This window comes from Microtus ochrogaster, chromosome 5 (genome assembly GCF_000317375.1).
Source record: "Microtus ochrogaster isolate Prairie Vole_2 chromosome 5, MicOch1.0, whole genome shotgun sequence".
NCBI lineage: Eukaryota > Metazoa > Chordata > Mammalia > Rodentia > Cricetidae > Microtus > Microtus ochrogaster.
Window position 1 is genome coordinate 8472380 of NC_022012.1, and position 12500 is coordinate 8484879.

Here is a 12500-nt window from a genome sequence, read left to right on the forward strand (position 1 = left end):
TTCCTCTCTTCCTCCCCCCCCCATCACCCAGGAGAACTACCTTCTTCTCCCCCATCACCCAGGAGAGCTACCTTCCTCTCTTCCTCCCCCCCCCACAACCCAGGAGAACTACCTTCCTCTCTTCCTCTCCCCCCCATCACCCAGGAGAACTACCTTCCTCTCTTCCTCCCGACCCCCACCATCCAGGAGAACTACCTTCCTCTCTTCTCGAGGCAGAAGCCCCACTGACCTAATTATTATAGCCCGAACCCCACTGGTCAAGTGTTAAATGTTCCATCACCTCTCCACCTTGCAGCATCAGATACTAAGCTTCCAACCCATGATTCTACAGGGCATAACCATGGTACCAATTAAATCTCTACTCAGAGACAACACCAGACACTACAGGGTAAGGACTTTGAACCCACAGTCTTCTTCCAATCCCAGATGACAATCACAAGCCTGAGGCCATGTCCTAGGTTTGAGGTGATCTGACTCTGAGCTAGGGTTGGAGAGTTGGCTAGCACAGCTCATTAAAACCCAACATATTTACCAACACATTACAGAGGCAGTTACCAAGGGTGTGGATGCACAAGCTAAAGGGGGGTTCTCAGGAAGAGGGGGAGGGGAAAGGCCCTGGCCTTCTTTGGGCATGCCAACCTCTAGGAATCCCCACAGTGTCTGCAGCCTAAATGTCCTCCAAAACTGAGCTGTCTGGCTTTATGAACCCTTCATTTTAAATATGGAATTTCTTAAATAACTAGCCATGTGTGCCCATCAAGCCTGCGGCCCCTCCCCTCTTCCTGGAGGTCTGTCGGGGATCAGCTGTATCTTATCAAATCACAGCATCAGACCTACATCTACTAATATTTGGTTATTTGCCCCAATTTGAATTCTAACTTTTATAGACATTGTCAAATTGACATCTACTGAGTTGAAATTTTTATCCTCATTATAAAGAGGGGAAACTGAGGCAGAGAGTGGTTACACTGTACTTCGTATCTGTCACCTGTCTTGTAGGAAGTAGAATAAAGACTTGAATCCAGTCCCTAGTACCTCACTACAATAAATTGCTTCCAGAGGCATTAGAGGCCACAAAATGATGCTTTCACTATTTACTGAGATACTTAAAAAAGCATAATAACACGTAGTACAACTTTGAGGTCAGTAAGCGCACAAGGGAAGCCAAGTGTTGATACAGTGACTGATGATGTGTGCTCGGGGAGAGAGTGTGTCTTTGGCACTCTTGTGGTGGGCCTTGTCATGTGTCACCTGTGCATGTCCTGGTGCCCTGCTCTGCCACTCTCTACCATAGTCCCTTGACAGGATCTCTCTCTGAATCTGGAGTTGATGGATTTTTTTTTAACTCATCTGGCAACCAGCAAACCCCAACCCTTGTCCTGTCTCCGCCCCTTACAACACCTTGCTCACAGATGTGCTCAGAAGCACCTGCCTTTTAAACATGTGCTGGGGATTGAAACTCGGATCTTCAGGCTTGTGCAAGCTCCTTCCCACAGGCATCTCCTCAGCCCAGGAGAGAGTCTGGAGCTGGGGTTGGATGCTAGCGAACCAAACACACCAATCAGAGGACTCAGGAGTGATGACGGAAACAGACATCAGTGCAGAGATCTTGGCAGGGCTGGGGGCGATGAGGCGTTTTATCCTCCAGAAATGCAGCCGGTGGCTGCAATGCTAATTGCAAACTAGGTCCAACGGAGAAATGTGTGCTTGTGGGATGTGAGTCCGTGTCCCAGTGGCCTCAGTTCCCAGTTCCCAAGGTGGCAACTGTTGCGTGCTTGTGTGTTGGGAGTTGTCTGTTTATCTCAGTCCTGTGTCGTGTTTAAAAGTCAAATACAGTAAGCAGCTAGGGGACTTCTGAGAGTCATGAGATTCCTGAGTTGAAGCTATATCTTCTGATATGTTAGGCAGACAGAGCTGCACACAGTGATGAGTTTTACGTTAAGGAATGAAGGCCGAGGAGATAGTGCATGTTCCTCCTCAGAACCGTGATGGGGAAGGACTGGATGACAACACTCTTGTGTAGAGACAGCGTTTGTGAGCTCAGCGGCTTCCGGTGAACTTCGCTCATCCTTCACAGTTCCAGGTCTCTGCTTTCACAGAGAATTGCTTTCATTTTTGCTTCTTAAAAAGATTTATTTTCCAACATAGGTGGTTTTTAAATTTTCTTTCCTCTTCAAAGAAGCTGGCCACATGTGAAGAAGTAGAATCTGTCAGTAGAGCAATCACCTCCACCCTGTAATCACCAGACTGAGCAGGTTAGCATGTTGCCGTAAGACAGTGCTCCAAAGAATACTTCTAATGCAGGCAATGTTGGGGCTTCACTCACTGATTGTCACTTAAATCATCAAGAAACACTTCCCATAAGTGCATGGCAATCATAGAGTTTAAGTAGAAAAACTTTTCATTTCTCAGAAAACAAGGGGGAATTTTCTATCTGCTCATAGGTCTCATTTTCTGGTGTAGAAGGTCTTAATTGTCTGAAGTACAGGTTTGGGATCTTTGTTTGTTTCAAATATAACAAAATACCTTTGCAAACCTCTTCATGTTTCATAGAGCCAATTAGGCTGCCTCCACTCTGGTGTGCCTTTGGTGTGAAAGAGAGCTGCGGTTCTCTGCAGAGCTTCTGTCTGTGTGGATGCCACAGTTACTCACACTGGCATTCAGAAAAGAGGAAACACATCAACACCCTACACTGAACCTGGAGACGGTTGCTAGAAAAAAAGTATTTCTTCCAAACTTTCAAAAGATGACGACATCAATGCCAAGGACATCAAAGGCAGTGTTTAGTGCTTTCAGGGACTTTGTCAACCTACCTTCTAAGCACGTCTTAGTTTTCCTGTGAGATTGAGGTAAAGATGAGCCTGACCCAGCAGGGACGTCTTAAAAGGTCTCATCCTGCCTCTGTATCCAGGTGATTGCACACAAACCAGCTCGCCCGTGGCAGTCCTTAGTTGTCCAAACATGATTCCCACAGAAGTTTCATTTCCAGATTGTTCTGCTGCTCTGAGGGGAGAATGGGTGGAGATTTATCTCAGGACCTCCCATGAATACCGTGTAGAGATATGGAGACAGCAGAGGGCCCTGTTCAATCTCTATTGTGCTGAACTGATCTCATTCTTGATTAAGAAGGTCCTTCCTTCATAAAAGCTGTGGAAGAGTGGGGATAAATTGAAAAGATAAAAAAGAAACCAAAATAAATGCGTGTGTTTAGCTTTTTAGTTTTTGTTTATACTATAAAAATTTTAATTTGAAAGTACTTGTTGGCTTGTTTGAATCCCTGTTAGAGTTATGAATAGTGTGTTGCAAAGAGCAGGAGCCCTTCTTAAAGTGGCTCTGGGGACGAAAGGTAAAGGTGTGTATGTGACAAGTACTAAAGAGTAAATAGTAGGGGATGGTGGTGAACCCCCTAAACATCGGAAGCCATAAAACTCTCCAGGCCTCAGTCGGCTCTCTCCTCCTGCCTCTCCTGCTGGGTTAGTTCCATTCTCCTACATCCTGCAGATGAGGCATGCTTCCTGTGTGTCACTGAAGATGGCCCCAGTCAGGAGACCAGCTGTCTTAGTCACCATTTCAGTGCTCTGAAGAGACACCCCGGCCATGGCAACTCTTAGAAAGGAAAGCATTTAACTGGGCCTTTCTCACAGTTTCAGGGGCTTAGTCCATTATCATCATGGCAGGGAGTATGGTAGCAGTTAGCTGCGGTGCTGGAAAAGCTGCTAACAGCTATGTCCTGATGAAATCTCAAAGCAGTGAACACTTCCTCCAACAAGGTCACACCTCCTAATCTACCCCCTTGTGACTAAGTATTCAAATATATGAGCCTTTGGGGGCCATTCTTCAAAACCACCAGAGCAGCCAAGGCTCTCATTTCAAATATTCACAACTCTAGGGCAGGGGGAGCCTTATTTCCATCATCCATTGCTAGAGGAGTAGTTAAAACATTCGATCTGAGCCCACAGTACACCTTGGCACTGTCTACTGGGGCTGCTTCAATGAAATGGTCTAGATTAGCACCTTTTCCTCAGGAATGTGGGCATGTGGTTAGCAAGGGAAGAGATAATTAGGGGCAGCCCATGCCAATCTGTTTTATAGGTAATATGTGTCAATGCAGAAAATTTGAAAATCTTGACAATTAAAAGAAACAAAAAAGAAAACACCTTCTACCACCAGAACATCCATCAGCATCTCAAAGCCTCTTAGAAACATCTTTGTTTTAAACACTCTTATTGTTCTCAGATTTATTTGAGTCATGTTAAAGATAATATGCAGTGGTTTAAAAAAGACAACATGGCCTTTAAGTCTTTCCCTACACGTTATTTTATAACGCGGGAGACAAACTTTAAAAATGGAATCTAATTAATAAAGTTATTTAAAATTGTAAGTATTGTCAAGGAAATAGCCAAGTAATTGCAGACAGGCAGGAGTAACAATCTTCAGATGGGGAGATCATAAGAAAGACCTCCACTGGATCCACCCTCGGAGGAGAGGAAAGGAAAGAGAGAGCTAGAGGGGTCCATGGCAAGAGCACAGAGCCCTGGAAGGCAGTGCACACCAGAGGGAAGGAGCCATGCGCAAGGTTCCTGCAATGCAATAATTGTTTTGGAATTGGGGGGCGGGGGGAGAAGGGGAAGGGAGAGACAACAGGAGAGGAAAAGGGGAGGGGAGAACAAGGTGGGGGAGGAGAAAAAGAATATGGTTGAGGTTGGGTATGTTGGGTCTGAATAGGACACACTTTTTGTTGCTGCGTGGACAACACAGGTCCAGAAGAGGTGAGCCAGAAGGTCAGAGTTCAGAATACACTGAAAGCAAAGAGCATCTGAAAACGGAGAAGAGTGGCTGGGAAGGGAAGGGACTTCTGGTACCTATCTAAGTCCCCTGAGCCTCTAAAGGTAATGAAGGCTGGCATGAAGCTGCAGGAGGCTTTGACTTCGCTTTGTGAGCAGATGGAACACGTCAGTAGCCGTACTACAGCCCCAAACGATGAACAGACAATGTGGATGCTCTCTGACCCAGCAGACAACAGCTCTCCACCTGGACAAGCAATGGTATCAGTCAGCGAGGCTTACAGAAGCAGGTTTCCTTGGTGAGCACAGGCAGAGAACAGAGAGACATAGGTGGCCCACGCTGACTAGTCAAGTGCCCAGACCACTGGCTGCCTAATCAGACAAATCACCAGGCAGTCCGTGAGCATTTCCCTGGGCTACAGATGGGATGGGCTTTGAGGCCATGAGAAGCCGCTTTTCTGTTGACTTTTGAAATCGTACTTAAGTGAAAAACTCACATACCCAAACCAGTTGCCAAGAACAATACAAGACAGAAAGTGCTAAAATCATCAAAGCAGAGCCAAAGAATACGGGGAAAGCGGGAGACTGTGAGCTAGCCTTCCAGAGAGCTCTGGAGCTGGACCCTCCAAGTGAAGTGGGAGAGAGAAGCCTCTTGATTGATGATGTTTAATGCGCTGCGCATTCTGCTGAGAGGGACATTTTGAGCAGTAGGAGCAGAGCCAGCATTTCAGACATAGCATTTACTTTGGATCCACTTTGATATATTTTGGGCAAAAAGTGAGTCATGGATAAAGTATTACATGCACAAAGTAGTTATTCTGTTTTTCTTCAGGATTTTATAGAATATTATGTTCTTTTCTGTGTTTGACACTGCAGGCCCATCTCTGAAAGGCTCCTGTAGGTCCCTGTGATAATTATAGGGACAATTGGGGATGATTAAGGACATCATGATCATGGAATGAATTGGGAATGACATTATTTAGTGTAGTTGTCTACAGAGGAAAGATACCTACTTTGAAATTCTTAAAATTAATCTTAAAGTTAGGATACAAAATAGTTTCGTTATGATATTTCTACATATATACGCATACATGCATAAATATGTATACATGTATGTATATACTGAAATCATATCTTAAGAATAAACAAAGAATTTTCAAATTTATCTTGGATTTTATAAAGAATGGCTATTGTGTTGAAGTGATGAAGTCTGTCAGAGTCTGAATCATGTGGAGCAAAGTTATGGACAAAATTTTCAGACACATCTAGTATACGTCCTCACCCAGTCTACCAACGGCAGAGCCCCCAACCAACAAAGGCCCCACAATTTTTCTTAAAGGAGTGCATGACTGCCTAAAATTCACACCGGAAGTGTGCCCTGTTGCTCTGCAGCTCCAGCGTTTCCACCCAGCATGGCATCAATCAAGATGAGCCCTGCACACCAGTCTGGGACCGTCTCATGGGGTACATCCACCCTGAGTCCGTCACCGTGTTCCTGCCTCCTGCAGTTTTGCTTCATGTTGCTGCTGTTTGGCTTCTTCATGGCTGAGGTTCTCAGGGCTTTACAGGGCTTTACATTTATATGAAGACATCACATCAACGGCAGTGGGCTGAGCGTCAGCATGGCAGAGCGCCCCACAAGCTACAGACCTTTTGCTCTTGTTCGGCATGCTGAGTGGCTAAAAGGATCCTGTGTCCTGGGGACTGAGACAAACACTTCAGCTATTTCAGGAAGCAGTTCAGGCACAGCAAGCATCACGGTAGCTCCATGCTCAGGAAAGAGGAGCCAAGGCCCATACTTAGAGAGCGTACAATCAGGTCAGACATATTCGATCCAGCAACACTTAGCCACAGAGAAGTCCAGACTTCTCCAGTGCCAAAACAGAGAGGGAGCTGTTTTGTTTTGTTGTTTTTGAGACAGGGTTTCTCTGTATAACACCTCTGGCTATCCTGGAGCTCACTCCGTAGACCAGGCTGGCCTTGACCTCACAGAGCTCCGCCTACCTCTGCCCCCAGAGTACTGAGATTAGAGGTGTGTGCCACCACCATCCAGCTGAAAGGAAGCTTTTTAATGTCTTTGGAAAAGGTCTCAAATCTCCAGTTTCTTCACTCTTTCAATGATTTTGATGGTTGATGATAGACTTGGAAGTGACCCTTCTAAGGGGAAGTGAGAACCAGGGAGGAATTACTCTCACTTTCTAGAGTTGTAATGAGCTCAAAGGATTTATTCCAAGACCCCAAACATACCTATAAGGACCAGTGAGAAGTCACACGTGACCTTTTGGGTTGGCCTCTGTCTGGATCATCTCTAATTTCTAGCATCAATCGCATCTCTAATGGACTGTGAAGAAAACTCACATATGGTGGGATCCAGGCAAGTGTGTGTGTGTGTGTGTGCGCGCGCGCGCGCACACACACACACACACACACACATCTCCAGGTAGCTACAGATTTGGTTCCTGCATGTTTGCCTGATTGAGAGGGACAGGAATCTACTTGGGGGGGCAGCAGGAGGGAGACTGTGGCCTATGGGCTGAATTGTTACCTTTGTGAGGTACATTCTTTATTTCTAGGGCAGCAATGGAGACAAAGGGTGCATTTAGTTTGTGGGACAGGATGGGGGCAGGGGAAGAAACAGAAACCAGAGGATTGTGCAACCATGGTGCTTTCAAAGCCCTCCAGGAAGTTTATATTTCAAGGCCTTTGGAGACGAGAAACACAGCTGTTTCAAAACAGCACTGTTTACCGATGGGTCACAGTCTTCCACACGTGCCCTCTGTGCTTCTACCCCAGCCCCGGAAGACAGGTCACTGTTGGTAGACTCTGCCTAGCCTAAGCATGCTTGTGCCCACCCCAGCAGAGACCAGCTGTCTCTAAAGACAAAGGGGTTCAGAGGGAAGACTGAGCAAAGACTGGGGTGAAGAGCAGCGGGATGCTGAATCTCAGCAGAAGTCGGGATTCCCTGAGGAATGTAAACCAGACTTACTGTGGAAGGCCGCACCCCAGGGAAGCCCTCCGGTAGACCAGCTAGGGTGTGCATTCAGTACAGAACCTCACAAATCAGCACAGCAATTTGGGTTTCTCATGAAAAATTCAAGATGTTCTTTGGTCCTTACATAGTAAGGAAGAGTAAAGGAGCAGGTGCTTCAAGGGTTGGAGGGCGGTGTCTTCTGTCTCCAGCCTGGTCAGCTGCAGCATCTCCTGGAAAGCCAGAGCGATATGATAAGAGGTGGCTCGGAGCTCTCTCTGTGTACTTAACACATCTTCTTTACTGATGGAGTGACCTCTTGTCTCACTTGTCTTTTACACTGGAACTTCAGGCTGACATCAAGAGATTTCTCTATCAACCTCAAACCAACGTCACCATTCTCTCCCTGACGTCCATCCTCAAGGGTCCTGGATGTCCTTACCCATGTCCTGGCCGTGCTGTCCATCTTTCCAGTGCTCTTTCTTCTTGACTGCCTCACCACTGCGTCCAGAGTAATTTAGATGAGACGCTGTAAAAGCTGAAAGAGAACTGGGTGTATGTCAACAATCAAGAGGCAGAGTGCTGGGGCCAGGTTGGCCTGTGCTGGCTCACTGCTTTGTGGCATCCGTGTATTCTGTTTGTGAAGGGAGTCTTCCGTAGAACAGTGACTCCATTTTAGAACCAGCTGTCGGTGCCTGGCCCTTCAGTGGATGTGGGTGACATTTACGTCTGAGAGCCAGGTCTGCCCTGGAAGCACTTGATTGGCTTCCTAGTTTCGTTGCTGACTAGGCCATGTGCCATCTAGAATTGGTACTCAGTTCTTGTTCTTACCTTTCTTATCTAGAAAACGCAGGGGAAGGGTAAAGTACCAAAAGAACACTTCAAAGAGTTACTTTGAAGAATCTGAAAGCTGTAAGGACCAGAGCTTGCTTAGCTCAATGTCTGGTGCAGGCAGCCTGAATAAATGACCTTTGCTGCAGCTACTTCCAGAAAGAACCAGATAGCTCCTCCTGCGCTTGCTTCTGTGCTCCTGGTAGCCCACAGAGAGAGGGCAGGCCGCATCCTGCAGTGTGCGCAGCTGGGGGCGGGGAGTGCGTGGAGCAAGAGAAGAATCTGGCAGAACAAGTTTTCAGTGGTTTTTGTTTTTTCAAAGTAATAGAAAATAAATCAAAGGTGAAAACGCAAACCTGGAAAAAGAATGGATTCTATTGTTCCTTACTGGATAAAAGACTCTTCAAATGCTGTTCATTCTGATATGAAACATGAGCAACATGGCTGACTCTCTCGGCCGGCTGGCCACTTCTCTACCCTAGATGCTGGCTGCCTTGGGCTTCTGCTTAACTTGGGGCTGGCTCCCGTTGTTGTGTGAGAAAAGAAGACAGACAGCAGAAAAGGCTGGGGAAGCCCTGCCCTTGGCTTCAATTTGCTCATCCCTGATAGGACATCAGGACTCTGGAGGGACAGGGTTAGAGCACTTGGCTAGTAGCAGTAGCTTCACTCATACTAACTTGAGCAGACAAGAAGACCCTCTAAAGATGCCACAGTGTCTCAAAGATGCAGAGACCCTCTCCACTCTGCTTCCATGCTCTAGAGCGGACTTCCACCTTGCCTCTGCAACAGCTTCCCGCCCGACTAGTGGATCTGATCTCACCGCCCCCAAGTCTACAGTCTTAATGGACGATCAGGTTGGCCTAGCATGGGTCAAGTTGCTTTCCCGTTAGCAGTCAGCGACAAGCCAGGCAATGCCCAGGATCACCTGGAGCAGGCCTTGATGAGCCCAGTGCAAGGGACACAGTTCACAGGAATGACTGATCAGTCCTGTTCTCCATCCCGCCCATCCCCAATTCGGCCCCATTTTACCTAATTCTAAGGTGACTCTGTACTCACTGCCTGTGACCCCCTTCCTGCCACGTGAGCCTTGAGCCTAGACCAGCTTTCTGAAATATAACAGGATGGAAATGGTGGGCTTTAGACCCAAGCAGACCTACCACTCACTAGTTCTGTGACCTGGAAGAGTGAATTTATCCCCATGAGCCTTGGTTTTCTTATCTCTAATGCACACCTAATGTATATCTAATGTTCAGTCAGGCAGATGCCCAGAATAAAGCCATCATGTTTAAAACCCCTGGCACATAAGGTGTATATAGTTCTGTGAATTTCCTTGGCTTATTCCGAGGTCTTCAAGAGGGCAAGGGGGTGTCTATAAACAAGAAGGGAAGGGAGAAAAGTAGTATAACTTTCTGAAAAGCATTTTAACTTTGGCTTCTCTGCAGTTATCCTGAGCACACATTAAATAATTTAGGTCTGTGAGCAGCGTCATGGGAGCCACACTGTGGTGGGTACAGCTCTTGTTTTAGAGACAAACCAGTTGTTTGTTCAGGAAACCAGTGACAATGCTTTATTGGTATAAAACATTTATTGGTATGGCTCCATGGTCCTCCAACCTTGTTCCAGGGATGTGAGGGTCCCAGCCCGCAGTCTGTTCACCAGCTAAGGGAATGAAGTGATTAGACATTATGACTGCACAGACATGTTACTGTGGGGAGACACGTACAACACAGTGAGCCGATGCCTTTTCCTATAAGCTATAGTTTATGAAATTACTACAGTGATCACTGTGCCAATTTTTACATAACTTATCTAGATACTTCCTATGAAAATGTTTTTAGGCATGGAAAACTGAGACTCAAACAAGCGAGTTGCATGGTTACAACATTGGAAGTAAGTGTGATTCGGTCTGCCCCACTACCTTTTCTTATAACGCATTTGCAATATTGCTTCTCAATACCTTGGTTTTGCTGCAAGGTTTAGAGGCTGTGGTGTCTGAATAAGGTTGCCCCACATAGACTTACATGCTTGAATGCTTGGTCCCCAGTTAGTGGAGCTGTTCCGGAAGAATTGGGAGGCATGGCCTTGTTGGAGGAGGTGTGTTGGAGTGTCATATATCAATCTGTTGATTTCATTGGTTAAGCAATAAAAAGAAACTGCTTGGCCCTCATAGGTTAAAACATAGGTGGGAGGAGTAAACAGAACAAAATGCTGGGAGGAAGAGGAAGTGAGCTCAGAAACCATGCAGCTCCTCTCAGAGACGACATGCTCCCATCTCCAGGGCTGACGTGAGAGCTCTGCTCTCTGAGGCACGCGATGAAGCTCTGACCCAGGATGGATGTAGGCTAGAATCTCCCTGGTAAGCCACCTCGTGGGCTATACTAGAAATGGACTAGTCCAGGTGCGAGAGTTAGCCGAGAAGAGGCTAGATAGAAATGGGCCAAGCAGTGTTTAAAAGAATACAGTGTCCGTGTAATTATTTCGGGGCATAAGCTAGCCAGGCGGCTGGGGTGCTGGGGACGTAGCCCCGCCACTCTTATTACTACAGAGGTGTGTCACTAGGAGTGGTCTTTGAGGTTTTTAAAGTCCATGCGAGGTCCAGTGTCACTCGCTCTCTTCCCACTGCCTACAGAGAAGGATGCCAAGCTCTCAGCTACTGCTCTATTACCATGCCTGCTGGCTCCCCACCATGATGACAATATACTAACCCCTCTGAAAGTGTCAGCAAGCCCCAAATAAATGCTTTCTTTTATAGGAGTTGTAGTTGCTGTGGTGTCTCTTCACGGCTGAAGAACACTAACACAGCAGCAGAAGAAAAAAAAGTCTCATTTAATAAATGCATCTCCAGGGCGGTGGCGGGGAGGAGGCGGAAATCCTCAATAAATAAATAAATTTAAAAAAAAAAAAAATAAATGCATCTCCATGTGGCATTGCCCCTTCCAGCATGAAGGGACCCAGGGTGTGAGCACCCAGACATCCTAGGTCACAGTGAGGAAGGAGGATCTGGGAACAGCATGGGTGCCGCAACAGGCTGAGTCCAGACGATAACTCTTCTTGTCAAGTAGCCCAATACAGCCCTAAATGCAAAGTCATGGGATTAGAGAAAGAAAAACAATGAATGCTTTTCAGGAAGTCTCCTTGGACCTGAGGAATATTCTACCTTATTTAGAAGATAGCAAATAGGGTAAGGTTGAACTTGGGGTGAATATAAAACAAAGCTAGACATTTTGTACTTCCTTAAAGTGGTTGGTATTTCCCAAGTTGGTCAAAGTGTGAGTACTTAGAGTATATAGCTGCCTAGGGTAGTTGTGCATGGGAGAGATATTTCTCTTGATTCCAGTAAAAGAAGAAAGCATGCTTAGGTACTGGGAATAAGTCCTCATGTGACAGAAGAATCCTTTCTCCTGTTAACCTGTGTGTCAATCATGGGGGTTTGGGGGACCTCTAAACTACTTTCATTTTCTTCTGTGTATCCCATTGTGTTTCAGACCAAGTCTCCTTGGGGAACAAATATTTGAATTTATGTAGGCAGGAACTACAACTCAGGCAGTAGAGTGTTTGCCTAATATTCATAAAACCGCAGGTTTCATACCCAGCACCACAAAAGCTGGGTATGGTGGTGCACACCTGTAATCCCAGCCATTTGGAAGCCAAAGCAGGAAGATCAGAAGTTCAAGGGTATCCTCAGCTACAATAGCAGGTTTGAGACCAACCTGGAATAAATGAGATCCTGCTTCTAAAAACCAAAATAAAGGGTTTTTTTTTTTTAGTTAAAAGTTTAAATATTGAGCATAGAAGCTGGAAAGTAATGTTTTTTTAAAATAAAGTATAGCATTGCACTTGGTAAAATTGAATCGAAATCTTAAACATGTCTATTTTATGTCCTTTCTGTCTTTCAGCTCCAGGGCTCCTTGAAAAGA

At 46.1% G+C, this 12500-nt stretch overlaps 1 protein-coding gene across 1 annotated transcript in view; it reads left to right on the plus strand.

The window, feature by feature from the left end:
* Nucleotides 1–12500, plus strand: part of Maml2 (mastermind like transcriptional coactivator 2) — a 330933-nt gene that overhangs the window by 214851 nt on the left and 103582 nt on the right. Inside the window, exon 2 of the mRNA XM_013346103.2 lies at nt 12480–12500. This exon is cut by the window's right edge and continues 1578 nt beyond it. Coding sequence (XP_013201557.2) covers nt 12480–12500 — 21 coding nt within the window. The remainder of the gene's footprint in view (nt 1–12479) is intronic.